The sequence below is a fragment of the Etheostoma cragini genome, chromosome 4 (assembly GCF_013103735.1).
Source record: "Etheostoma cragini isolate CJK2018 chromosome 4, CSU_Ecrag_1.0, whole genome shotgun sequence".
Classification (NCBI taxonomy): Eukaryota; Metazoa; Chordata; class Actinopteri; order Perciformes; family Percidae; genus Etheostoma; species Etheostoma cragini.
In genome coordinates, this window is record NC_048410.1 from 10,271,930 (window position 1) to 10,284,689 (window position 12,760).

Sequence of the window (12,760 nt, forward strand, 5' to 3'; positions counted from 1 at the left end):
TCTGAACCTTTGGTTGAAGAGAGTTGTGGAGACATTACAAAAATACACCGATGACTCTGAAAAAAAGAAAAAAAAGTTGAAGGACTCTCATATTTGCCTTTGCAATTGTCCTGTTGACACCAACTGGAGGAATGTACGGCTTATGTCATGTCATAATAAGTTGTTACTTCATAAGCCTCGGGGGAAATGGAAATGAAGTGTGGTATGCGTAACTGAGTTTATTGCAATGGTAAAACAAATAATATAGGCCACATATTATTGTCATGACAAAGATATTTGACAAGGATTTTGTTCGTAAAATATGTAGAATGAATAGTTAAGTAATGAATTCGATAATTCATTTGATTTTTTTCAAAGTTCAATAATCATTTGAGTGATTAAGTAAAAATCACAAACATTGAAAGGTTCCAGTTTCTTAAATGTCATTATTTCCTGCATTTCTTTGTTTGGTGTCACAATAAATTGAAAACCTTTTGTGTTTCGGACTGCTGGACATGAAGCAAGCAATTTAAAGTCGTCACCTTGGGTTCTGGGAAATTGTGGTTGACATTTTCTGATATTTTATAACAAAACAATAAATCAATTAATTCAAAAATACTTTGCACATTAATCCATAATTGTAAAAACCTTAGATGCAGCCATAAAAAAGACATGTAGGATATGACACATGAATTATAGTATACATAGATATATTTTACAGTTATACATCACAACAAGTAGCCTAACAATAGGGGTGGGGGAAAGAATCGATACAGCATAGTATTGCGATATATTCAGTGGCAATACTGTAACGATACACAGGCGCCCAGTATTGATCTTTTAATTTATATATGTTGGTCAGTTTGTCTGCTTGACAATCCCAGTTTACAGCAATAAAGTTCAAGTGATATAAACAAACCGAGAAATGTATTGTTTTAGATAAAACAGATGTTGACAGAGTTTCCTTTTGGGGACATCATTTGAAATTGGGAAAAATTTGAAGTTGGAATAAAGGTTATAAATTGCAATATATCGCAGAATATTGCAATTTGTTTAAAATTGCAAAAATATCATATCGTGGCATAAGTATCATGACAATATCGTATCGGGAGGCGTCTGGTCAAAAGGACATTTTTTAGGAAGTGAACTTCACTGAATGGCCTGCAATTTCTGTCTACTTATCCGTCAACAATATACAGTTTATGCCAATACTGGCATGAGCCTATATTATCAGCTTACTCATCGTTGTGGTAGTTAACCCAATTTCTGTCGACACAGTTATTGGCAGTATAGGCTGATATGCATGCGGTTAAAAAATTATTGACAGCCACTTGCACACACGCCATACACATACTGAAGCATGTGTGGGCAATTGGGAATGCTACTAAGACACTTATAAGCGCACACACATATGCCATACACTTCTAAAAACAAGTGGTGTGATGTTATTAATATGTTGAGAGAACAGCATTGCAACTCAATGGCCTAAAACATGTGCACTTGCATGATTACACACAATAACACAAGTGTTTACTGGCAGGTGACACTAAAAATAAGTTGGCATGGTTACATATGCTGAAACTAACACAAAGAACCACAGTCCTCCTTCAAAAGAAACACAGGGGCACTAATAATAAATTGGCACCAACACACTCCAGCACTGATGCACCAACACACATGTACATGCACCCTCAACTGTCGCACAAGCTGATCTTACTTATGCAAACACAAAGATCTGCTGTTTACACTCGAAAGAAACAACTGCAAGCTATTAATATCTTGGCGCATGTAGGATGGACACACAAGCACACACAGAAATGGATGCACACATACAAAGATTGATACTCCAGCTGCTCGGAAGCAGAGGGACAGAATGTCCCCAACAGCTGTGGATTCCTCTAATACTTAGGACGGGGGAGAGACAGAGAAAAGGACGGAGAGATAGGTGGTGGGCTGGGAGAGCTGATGAAGGTGATCGGTATAGTGGAGTAGCTGTTATAAAATTATAAAATTGCTAGTATGAGTGTGTGCGTGCTTGTGTGTGTGAGGTTTTTTTTTTTTCACCTGGATCTAACATTGGGTGCGTTAGCGTTATCAGCTGAATATCTTAGTGCAGGTGCTATTGGAACCAACTGTGTATCTCGTACATTACCCATGTATTAATGCCCGGAAAGATACCAAACTTCTACATTAGTACAAATATGTTAAATACTGATAAAACGATGGATTGGAAAGCTTGTAAGTACACCAGAGGTTTATTAAAATAACTCTTGCCTGCTGCCCACTACTGCTACCAGGGTGAATTTACTGGGCGGCTGTGGCTCAGTGGCAGAGTGGTTGCCTGCCAATCGGAAGGTTTGTGGTTCGATCCCCGCCCCTGCAGTCATTGTCGAAGTGTCCTTGGGCAAGGCACTGAACCCCTAGTTGCCCCCGGTGCTGCGCATCGGAGTGTGAATGTGTGTGAATGTTTATCTGATGAGCAGGTGGCACCTTGTACGGCAGCCCTGGCCACAGTGTATGAATGTGTGTGAATGGTGAATGTTCCCTGTAGATGTAAAAGCGCTTTGAGCAGTTGTTAAGACTGGAAAAGCGCTATATAAATACAGCACATTTACATTTACATTTACTCCCAACCATCACTTTAATACAGAGCTCAGTGTGAGCCTGATTGTAAACCCAATAAATTTACACTGAGCACAAGTTGGCATGCTTGATATCTTACTAGAAACAATGTTAATTGTGTTTGTTTATAGTTCACATGACATTTTGTCTCTGAATTCTTGCCCTTTCTGCTTTGTTGCCCATCTACCCATGCAGGCATAAACCTTGAGCCTGCTGCCAGTGTTTATTTATACAAATAGTAGCTAGCACTTAACCTGATGTGTGACTTCCAGAAGTAACTCTATCCTATACCACTGTGGAGTTCACAGCAACAATAAACAAATAACATTTTAGGGCCACAGTGTGGGTATAAATACTGCTGAAGGACATCTGTAACTCTCAAACTGGAGAAGTGAACCAATGAAGCCATTTAACCAAAATAGCAGCTAAATGAACCAAGAGGATGTTATGGCGCAGACTAACTTTAGAAACAGGAAGTCACTGTTTCTGTGGGAGTGTGTGTCTGTGTGCATGCACTTACCAGTAAAGCCTATGCATATGTGCAGGTGTGTGTGTGTGTTGTTGCTGCAGAAGGCACACAGAAAGAGGATGATGGTTGTGAAACAAATGTGCTATTACAGAAACCAGAAGTTTATCCCCTGCCTATTTTTAGCACCGCAATGCTCAAATGAGAGAGGAGAGCACACAAACACACACACACACAGATCGTATCTAGATGCAGGTCTCCTTTTTTTTTAAATGCTCCAGATTTTTGTGTATAAATATAATTTCTTTTCAGTTTTAAGATGTGTATCTTGTATTTTAGAGCACAATTGATGGTCGCATACCATGGAAAACAATGTTGGCTAAAAATACCTGCACCATTGTACTGCATTCTTTTTGTTGTGTGAGGTTAGAGTAAAACAATTGTAAGTTGTAAATGTTGTCTTCTGAAGTCTTGGTCAGAAGACAGAAAGCAATCATCAGCTTTTAAAACCTTTCAGGGTCAGGGTGGAAGCAACCTTGACTGTTTACTCTTTGAATGCATCATGCTGTGACCGAGCTGGTTTTGTGTCCTGTATCATAATGAGTCACACTGCTTCAGTGCTTCACTGCTACGTAGGTTCAGTGTCAGTACACAAACTCAGCCAAACGCATTTGTGTGGAAGAGTAGCCTTTCCCTTAAAACTGCAGAAAGATACAGACAATTTAGTAAATAAAATTTGGTCAGTGTAGACCATGTGTGTCTGGGAGGACGTTTACATTAATTTAAGTAGCCTGACCTTTATAGTTTCAGGTTAGAAATATACCACATTTGTTTCTTTTCTGTTTAGATGAGAAGCACTACTGACTTCCTGATCATTTCCTTTCTCACAGGGGAGCTGACTTGTTTGGTAATTTTGTGTGTCTGTGTATGTCTGTGTGTGTCTGTGTCTGAGAGAGAGAGAGAGAGAGAGAGAGAGAGAGATTTACTTTGAAAACAGACATTCTTCTGGTAATACATACTGTTCTGCTGCAGCATGTATTTTCTGTTGCATGCATAACTTTCTTTTCAATTTCAGTAAAAAAGCATCCAAAGCCCCCCAAAAAAAAAACTCTTGTCAACTTCAACATTGACATCTTGTAGCACAGATATAAACCAGCAGATAGCGGTACCGGTTCAAATATTTCAGAGATCATGTTTTGTCTGGCATGTCATGGCTTCTTTGACTTACCTGGCATGGTAGGATCCAAATGGCAAGAAACGTAGTGTATAGTATAATCATCATTTACAGGAGGCTTATCTTCCTGTTTTGCCCAGTCACTACAATGAGCTGTTCTATAACCATCCATCAAATCATGCATTTACACACATACAGAAAATTTAAAAAAACAATGTTGTAGTAAAGTGTTACTGTGAACTCTGTATTTGGTTATCACGCAGGACAACCGAAATGAAACACTTGACTTAAACTATATTAAATGATCTTGTACTGTAAATAGTCCTGGGGCTTCGTTCATAAACGTCTACGTAGATTCTATTCTGAAAGATTTCAGAAAGTCCGAATGTTTGTGCGCAAAAACAACATTCTGATTTATAACATCATGTGACATACACCTGTACAGACTCTTCTCGTTATAAATACGTACGTGCGTTATCTTATGCGGTCGTGGACGAGCCTCACGCTCCTCCCAAGGCCGTCCCATATTTGTCCTAATAAGGTCTATATCTATCAATCCCTGAATATTTCCGCCTTGTAAAGGAGCCCTTGATGACAATTAATGAAATGAAAAAATGGGGGACAAAACATGATTTAGTGATTGTGAGATTGAGGTGCTCTTGCTAAATCTTCAAGTAATGCCAAATCTGACATGCTGTTGATTGGCTGTAATACACAGGCCAATGGGAACTGTAGGGCTGGTTATGTAATTGTCCCAATAGCTTAATTAAGTCCAATAAAGCAGTAGTGAATTGGAGTCATATTGGCTTCATTAGGGTAATTAAGTGGCACAGGTGTTTTGGATGCAGACTGTGCAGTCTGCATGTTGCAACCGCATATTTCACTCTGCTTCACGCAACTTTTTCTTGCATAACAGGTTTTATAAATGAGGCCACAGGTCTTATTACCTACTTGCCTGTTTTTTTATGTTCTACTATGTGAAAGTCTCACTTGACCTGCTTAAATAAGAAGATGAGAATGTTTTTTCTTAAGAGGAATTCTGTCAACCCGCAATGCCTTCACGGACATGAATATTTCTCTGTCTGAGTCAGTCTTGCTGTTGTGAATAAGGGCCAAATAATGCTGCCTGGTCTGTACAACTCTCTGTACGGCGCCTGCAGGAGAGAAGTTCAGTGGGACTTGGTATATGGAGTTTTGTTTTGAGCAGCACAGCTGAAAGTTAGAGCTGACAATGTTGTCTCTGTAACTAATGGAAGTGTTATGGGTTTGTTTGCAGCCAATGCACTATTTTTGGTGAAGCTATTTTTAATTCTAATGGTAAACTTTGATGACCAAGCCTGTAAATTGCTGCTTGTTTAACTCACACAATTAACTTAACTTATTTTGTATCTGCTGTTTTGGAATTTTGGTTTTATCCTTCTTTTTTTAGTGTGCCTTATCATTGTAGTCAGTTTGAAAGTGTTATCTTATATTTGTTTACTCCTGGATAACTCCTCAAAGAAGTGAATAATTGCAATGCAAGTATGTTTTTCTAAGATACTGTGATGTGAGAGGTAGTGTTGTCATTGCAAAGTTGTTACTGTGTTACAGTGCTGTCCGCAGCTCGTAACATAATCCAGCAGGGTTTGCCAGTAAAGAAATGCCCACTTACAGGAATTGTGTGAGTAATTCTGAGTAATATTTTGGGTTGCAGTCATTCAGGCATAAGGGTTCAGTACATTTCCATGTCCTTCCTTCCCTCCCACTGTCCCTCTGCCCCAGAGGGAGCAAGGTGTCACCTTCCATATTATGTATGTGTCTAATCTTTTGTATCGGTACCGAAACATTCCTCACCATGTTTATTGGTTTCAGGTGTCAGTCGCAATGACACATGAAAACAGTATCAAGTTATCTGTGAGCTTGCATTTGTTTTTGACTTGTTATGGTGCATCACACTTAACAAGAAAAACTTAAGACTGATGTTTCCTCACTACCAGTTATCATTAGCCTTCCTGTCTGCTTTGTGTTTTATAGGTCATACCATCAGGCCCATATTGTGCCATGCATGCTATAGTTAAGTCTTTCAAGGTGAAAAGGAAGGTTGGTTTAACATATTTTACAGTGACCTTTGGATTGCAATAATGGATTGAAAACTATTTGCGCTCTTCTGCTCCTATAAAAAGACATGTGTCTTTCATTAAGACATCAATGCTTGGTTCAATTGTCTCACTTGTGCTAAACTTAGCTTTTTACTTCTTTCATTTTAGCAAAAACCTGGAATAGAAATGGCAGATTGATGTACCTGACCCAAATGCCTTGACCACACAATGTTCAAATCCAACGCCCCACCCAGTTTCCTTCATTCTTTCTTTCTTTTGTGCCCCTCCAACCCCAACACACACAAACACCCCTCTCTTTTGCTTTCCTGAATGTAGTGTTGGACAATAGCCAGTTCACTTGAGGCAGGAAGACTTGAATGAAATGAAATATGACTGGTGATTGTGCCGGGTTCAAGTACACTACACATCTGGGTATACACTTATGCCAAATAAACTGAATGCACTCTTGATCATGTTTATGTAAAGCACAAGCAGCAAATGGCACTCAAAGATTTTTTGGCCCGTTCCTGTGAATGTATCCCTTTGTGTTATCACATCTAAGATATTTGTACTACTTTTAATAATAATGAATCTACAATGATGATACATCTTTGACCAGCATAAAGGACTTTGAAAAATAGTCCCATTTGTGGAAAGTAACATATACTCGAGAGAGACAAATAATCTTCATCCCACATTGACACTCGTAACCTCAGACAGTCATACTCATCAACAAAATGATGTTTTAATAACTCCCTGTCTCTTCTTCTGTAGCGGACGTGATCATCAGGAATTAGGTGTCATCATCCTTACATGGAGAGAAGCCCATGGACCTAAGTGTGACCCAGAGATTGTTACATCCAGGCCTAGACTCGGCCATGCTGACCCCCGGCCCTCCCTTCTTCTTGGGACCCCTCACCTCACAGCACTGCTCCCAGTTTTCCCAGCAGCACTTGCAGGTAAGGACAAACTTGTATGTCAGGAGAACAACACTCTTGAGCCAGTATAGGTGGATGGTGACAAAGGAAAGCTTCAGCAGCGCCAAGCATAACCAGCAACAGTATAAATACATACTCTTAATCTACGTTTTATGTTACAATTACAATTACCAAATGTTTAAACAGAGACTTAATATGACTAAGTATACTCATGAAATTTTGTCCTACGTGAAGTCTTGTCACATCTGGAAACCCAGCTGTTTTTGAAATACGACTTTACAGGTTGATAAATGCTCAGCAGAAATGAGTAAGAAGCAGGTCAGGTTACTGTTAACAGATCTCCTTTTTAGCATTGGATTCTGATCAATGCTGATCATGGATCAACTGGTTTGTGCTGCACCTCTAGTGTTATATTTCTTTACTTTAACATGAAGTCTTATTAAATATGCAAATCAAGAGGCAATATTAAGTTATTTAGGGATAGGGCAGTAGCAATGGTTGTCTCTTTTTGTTCAAATCCCATATTGACAGTCCATGCAGACTGGCCTGGTCAATGTTGATATCTCTTAATTTTTTTCTTCTCAGTATAACATTGAGCAAAGACAGATGGAGCAGGAGAAAAGAGAAGAACTAAATCAGCTGACACGAAAGAGTAAAAATGAGCAGAGTAAGTATCACATGTAATATGTTTCTCTTTACGGTAATGTGCTTTCATAGCTTCTCTAAAAGACCTTTTGGATGTTGTGCTCTTCATCTGAGTCACAGCAATCTGACTGTTACAGTGAAAAAATAGGGGATTTCCAACTGTGCAGTGATGTATTCTCAGATTCCAAGGAAATTTGTACTCATATCAAACCAAAGTCAATCAACTCACTTGTTTCAAACATTGTGCTGTTTTTATTTTTTACCATGTAGAGGAAATGAAGAGAGCTCAGAGGAAAGTGACAGATATCCTGGATCCTGGACTTTTTTTCATACTATAGCTTCAGTATAAAATCTATCCACATGTCTTTATTAAAACATGTTATCATTATTTCACATTATCAGCCCCACTGCTTGATTTTCTTGACTGGTAGGTGCCGTAGCCAGTCCTCTGGTAAAGCAGAAACTTCGGGACCACATAATTATGAAGAGCCAGCCCACTCAGGACAGGGTCACTGGCCACAGCAGTCCTACACCAGGATACAGGTGAGAGAGACTAACAGATCAATGACTTTTCAAAGTAGAACCTTGACTGTGCGAGCTGCAAACACAGCATAGTTAGGAAAAAAATGACTTTGAGATTTTGTTGGGGATATCATTTCCTTTTCTGATGTTAATAAAGGTAATAAATATATATGAAAATAACTAGAAGTTTTAAAAATAATAATAATAATTTAAAAACAGAACAAATCTATTCAAATCTTTTCATGATTAAACTCTATCCAATATTGTTTTGGTTACGCAGGCTCCCAGTTCCTGACATGTCCCCAAAGTCTCAGCCTACAGCCTGTGACCAGCGTAAAGACCTCGCACTGCGCCGGACAGGTGACATATCTCTGGTTGTTTGTGTCTGGGATGAGGGACTGGTGATTTTCCATTTTAAGTCTGTTCTGATGGAGTGCGCTCTGTGTAATTAGAGTTAGACTCAATGATCTTGATCTGAGTGCATAGCTCAGTGGGATAGTTTGTCTGTTAAATGCTAAACCTTTCAGTGTTTCAGCAAACTGTCATTTATTTCACCTATTCTGGACTAAAAAATGAGACTGGAGAGAATGAATGTACAGTGAGACAAAGGAAACTCATTGAGCACCACACCTGCAGGGCCCGAGAGAGACCATAAAAACAGAACACTCATAATAACAACAGCTAGACACCAAGACCAAAGTAGTTACATAGCTTTTAAGGAAGGTATTTGTAAAATGAACCGCGTGAGAGTACTGAGCAGGTCTCCCTCACCATGTGAATGAGAGTGGCTTTGTCTTCCTGTACATCTCTGCAGGTACACAGACATTGTTTATCTGCGTTGTCCTAGCACCCCTACTTTCAAGTGTGCACACAAACACGCACACGCCCTCCAGTGATTTTATTTGGCAAAGCGACAACACAAACCTGCCTTTTATCTGCTCTGAGCCAGCTACCCATTGATTGTTTTGTTTGGGCTTATTGGAGCCTGACCAATATAAACATGGGACTTTTTATGCCATTGACTTTGGTTGATGTATTTACTTGGTTCAGCTGTGCTGCACATTGATTTAACTTAGTTTTGTTATCGAAATTGGGTGCATCCTTATCCTATGTGCATTACTGAATGAAAGCATTCTTGCTGATATAGAAGATGTCTTACATCAGTCAGTTTATCATTAAGCTGTGCATTTAAAAGCATTTAAAATCTTTCATTTTTATGAGACCTTTGGGTACAAGTGTGCATGTGCGTGTGTTTGCGCGTGTGTGTGTGTGTGTGTGTGTGTGTGTGTGTGTGTGTGTCACATATTCATTTGTGTAAATTTGTCCTTGTACAGTCTCTGAGCCCACTCTGAAGTGGAAGTTAAAGAAGCTCATCAGTACAAGGCCAAACCCGCTGCAGCGTAAGATCAGTGCTCCTCCCGCTGTCAAGCACAGGACGGAAACTATGGGTAGAGTATTTACATTTAGTTGGAACACTCTCATGATCTTCTATTTTATTTGCGCTGCTCTTTTAACAATTTCAAGTTAATACTGCTTTGATATACCATTACTATATCTGTTACTTTGTTACATGTAATTGAAACACATTATGTAGGGACATAGTTTGATACATTTTCCAATTTGATATGAGTGTCTTTTGGTGCAGTATGAACACATCTATTCTAAAACTATTGTTGATTAGTTGATGGGCGTGTCTCAATTCTGTCACCCAGACTCCTCTCCCAGCAGCAGCAGCAGCAACCCAGCTTCAGGGTGCAGCTCACCAAATGACAGCCTCCATTCGGACAACGGGCACCTCCCGCTGGCTCATGAGGTGAGCCCTTCTTTTATATTTATATTATAGCGATTTAGCCGACTTTCTTATCCACATTAGCAAATAATAAGTGGGACTGATTGTGGTAGTATTGCTGGGGATGAAGTGACCTTACAGAGGGCAATGCACTGGTAAGAGCAAATTGCGTTTAACCAGGTATCCAGCTAATTTAAAAAGCTCAAGTTACTGTATTGTGTGAACCAGTATTGTAGTACTTGAGATTGGTCTTGGTCTTAGGACCGCTCTCAAGAACACTTTTTGAAGGTCTTGGTCTCAGAATCAACTGCATTTTTACTTGGTCTCAGAGAAGACTCTTTATGGATTTTATTTCAAGATCAGTCAAGATCACAACTGCAGGGATATCACAACCCTGACCCATGCACTGTCTAATTTTATGTGTTAGCATTGTTACTGTGATTGGATGTAAAACGTCATGCTTCAAATGCAACCTTCACTCATTGCCCCCTTAACACACACTCCCAAGAAAGCTCTGGCCGGCTGGCAGTGGTCTGGTCTCGACTCGGTCTCAACCCCTCAAAGTCTTAGTCTTGACTTGACGACATACTCTGGTCTTGTTGATGACTTGGTCTCGGTTTGGGTGGTGTTGACTGCCACACTGCTGTGAACGATTAACATTTCATATTATATGTGTTATTTTCTTTTATCGGGGTGCAAATGTTCCACCGAAACAAGTTCCTTTCCGAGACCATTTTGCGTAATCTTCTCCTATCTTGCGATGTATGTGTGGAGGAGTCACACCTTTCTCCACAGCGCTGTGGGGTAAAGTCTGGCATTACAAGACTACATCAACACAATGCAGGGGATAACAATTGTTCAACCGCCACGTACCTTTGTTAAATCTTCCCTTTATGGATTTATTCCTGAAATCTTTCCAAGAAAACCTTTTGCTTTCTTTTTGTAATGGTAACATATAGTCCTCGTCTGGTGAATTTACCTCTGCTCTTTTAAGGACAATCAGTTGAATGTTAATTTGATGTTAAATGCATTAGATTAATGATTAAATGCTTTTAAAAAGGGAGATTTAACAAGGCCACATGGCCCATTGTACAAATTCATGTTACTTGATCACTCCAAATTGATCTACAAATTCAAATATTATTATATATCCATTTTCTATTTACTTTACTTGTCATGCTTTTCTGGTTTACAACAGTAGAGTGGATTTTTTCAGTTTTGTCTTGTACAATAACTATTTTAAAAGCATCTGAATTTATTTGTGAAAGTGGATTTATGGCACTAAGGAGAGAAGTCAAATTAACTGTATGTTAAATATGTGTTTGTTGTTTTTGTGTTTGAGGATGTGATCATTTGTATTGTAAAGATAATCTCTTTAATAAATATTTCTGTCTTATTCAGGCACAGCGGTTGCTGGCCCAATTTACCTTGCATCCCAACCCCACTGCCATGCCCAACATCACTGCTGGACTACCTGCACATGTAAGCTACAATCCTTCTAGGGTTTCCTTCAAAATAAATATATAAACTGTTGACGTGTTATTTCACAACATAAAATTGTTCAGACCAAATGGGAAGACATTAATGCTATGAATGTATGTGTATCTAAGACTGATATTCTAAAATAGTGCCTGCACATTTGGACACTTATAGAAACATGTGGTATTCGGGCTTTCAGTTCCCTCTTGATCTCCGTGGTGCTTTCATATCTTGTGAATCAGTCATGTGGTGGTTTTACTCACTTGATGACAATATTAACATGTTTTAAGATGTGTCTATCTTTATTGTGAACAGACCATGATGCCCTCGTCTTATGCACTACTACTCCATTTAGCTCATTTGTGTTAAGGTGCTACCATGAAAAGGGCTTCCCTAAACCCTAGTGACCTCTATAGAGCCTGCACCCCATCATGTCTCCTCTCCTCACCTCTCTCCCCAGGCTGACCTGCGAGTAGCCAGACCATTGGCAGTACCTGCTCTTCACCAGGTCTACCTGCCTCGGGAAGGATGCAGTCCAGCCCTGGATCAGCGCCTGCAGCCTGTGCTCATACTGGAACCACACACCGGACTGGTGCACTCCCAACTTGTCTCTTGTGAGTTTTGTAGACTCCAATGTTTCATACAATAGAAACAGAAATACCTCAATATATGTATATCAGATACAAAAGACACGCATTCAGACAACACAATGTGTAAACATGACACCTTAGGTTGAAGATCTGACTTTCATGCAGTTAATGGATCGTGGGATTTGTTTGATTTGACACAGGTAGCTGGATCATTTCCCTGCCAAGGACATTTCAAACAACCATTAGTATGCATACCAATGACACCCTTTGGGGATTATTTCCAAAGAAAAAAGACCTCTTAGAGTTAATGCCAGGCATCTTAGATAACCATTAGGGGAGGAATAGGAAGCTTGGTGCCTCCTTCTTTTTGGGGTGTGCCATCTGTAAAAACCTGCTTCCCTGACCTAACCCTAACCCTAACCCTAACCCTTGCTATTGATGATTTACATGTCCAGTGCAGCCAGTGGGGGACTTGGAA

At 39.5% G+C, this 12,760-nt stretch overlaps 1 protein-coding gene across 5 annotated transcripts in view; it reads left to right on the plus strand.

The window, feature by feature from the left end:
• LOC117943376 (histone deacetylase 7-like) overlaps positions 1 to 12,760 on the plus strand; it is a 44,040-nt gene that overhangs the window by 10,318 nt on the left and 20,962 nt on the right. For all 5 annotated transcript variants that reach the window (XM_034869460.1, XM_034869462.1, XM_034869463.1 and 2 more), the window contains 8 exons: positions 7,094 to 7,278; positions 7,843 to 7,924; positions 8,334 to 8,445; positions 8,705 to 8,784; positions 9,759 to 9,872; positions 10,137 to 10,237; positions 11,615 to 11,695; positions 12,153 to 12,306. In XM_034869460.1, coding sequence (XP_034725351.1) covers positions 7,147 to 7,278; positions 7,843 to 7,924; positions 8,334 to 8,445; positions 8,705 to 8,784; positions 9,759 to 9,872; positions 10,137 to 10,237; positions 11,615 to 11,695; positions 12,153 to 12,306 — 856 coding nt within the window. In that variant the 5' untranslated portion in view covers positions 7,094 to 7,146. The remainder of the gene's footprint in view (positions 1 to 7,093; positions 7,279 to 7,842; positions 7,925 to 8,333; positions 8,446 to 8,704; positions 8,785 to 9,758; positions 9,873 to 10,136; positions 10,238 to 11,614; positions 11,696 to 12,152; positions 12,307 to 12,760) is intronic.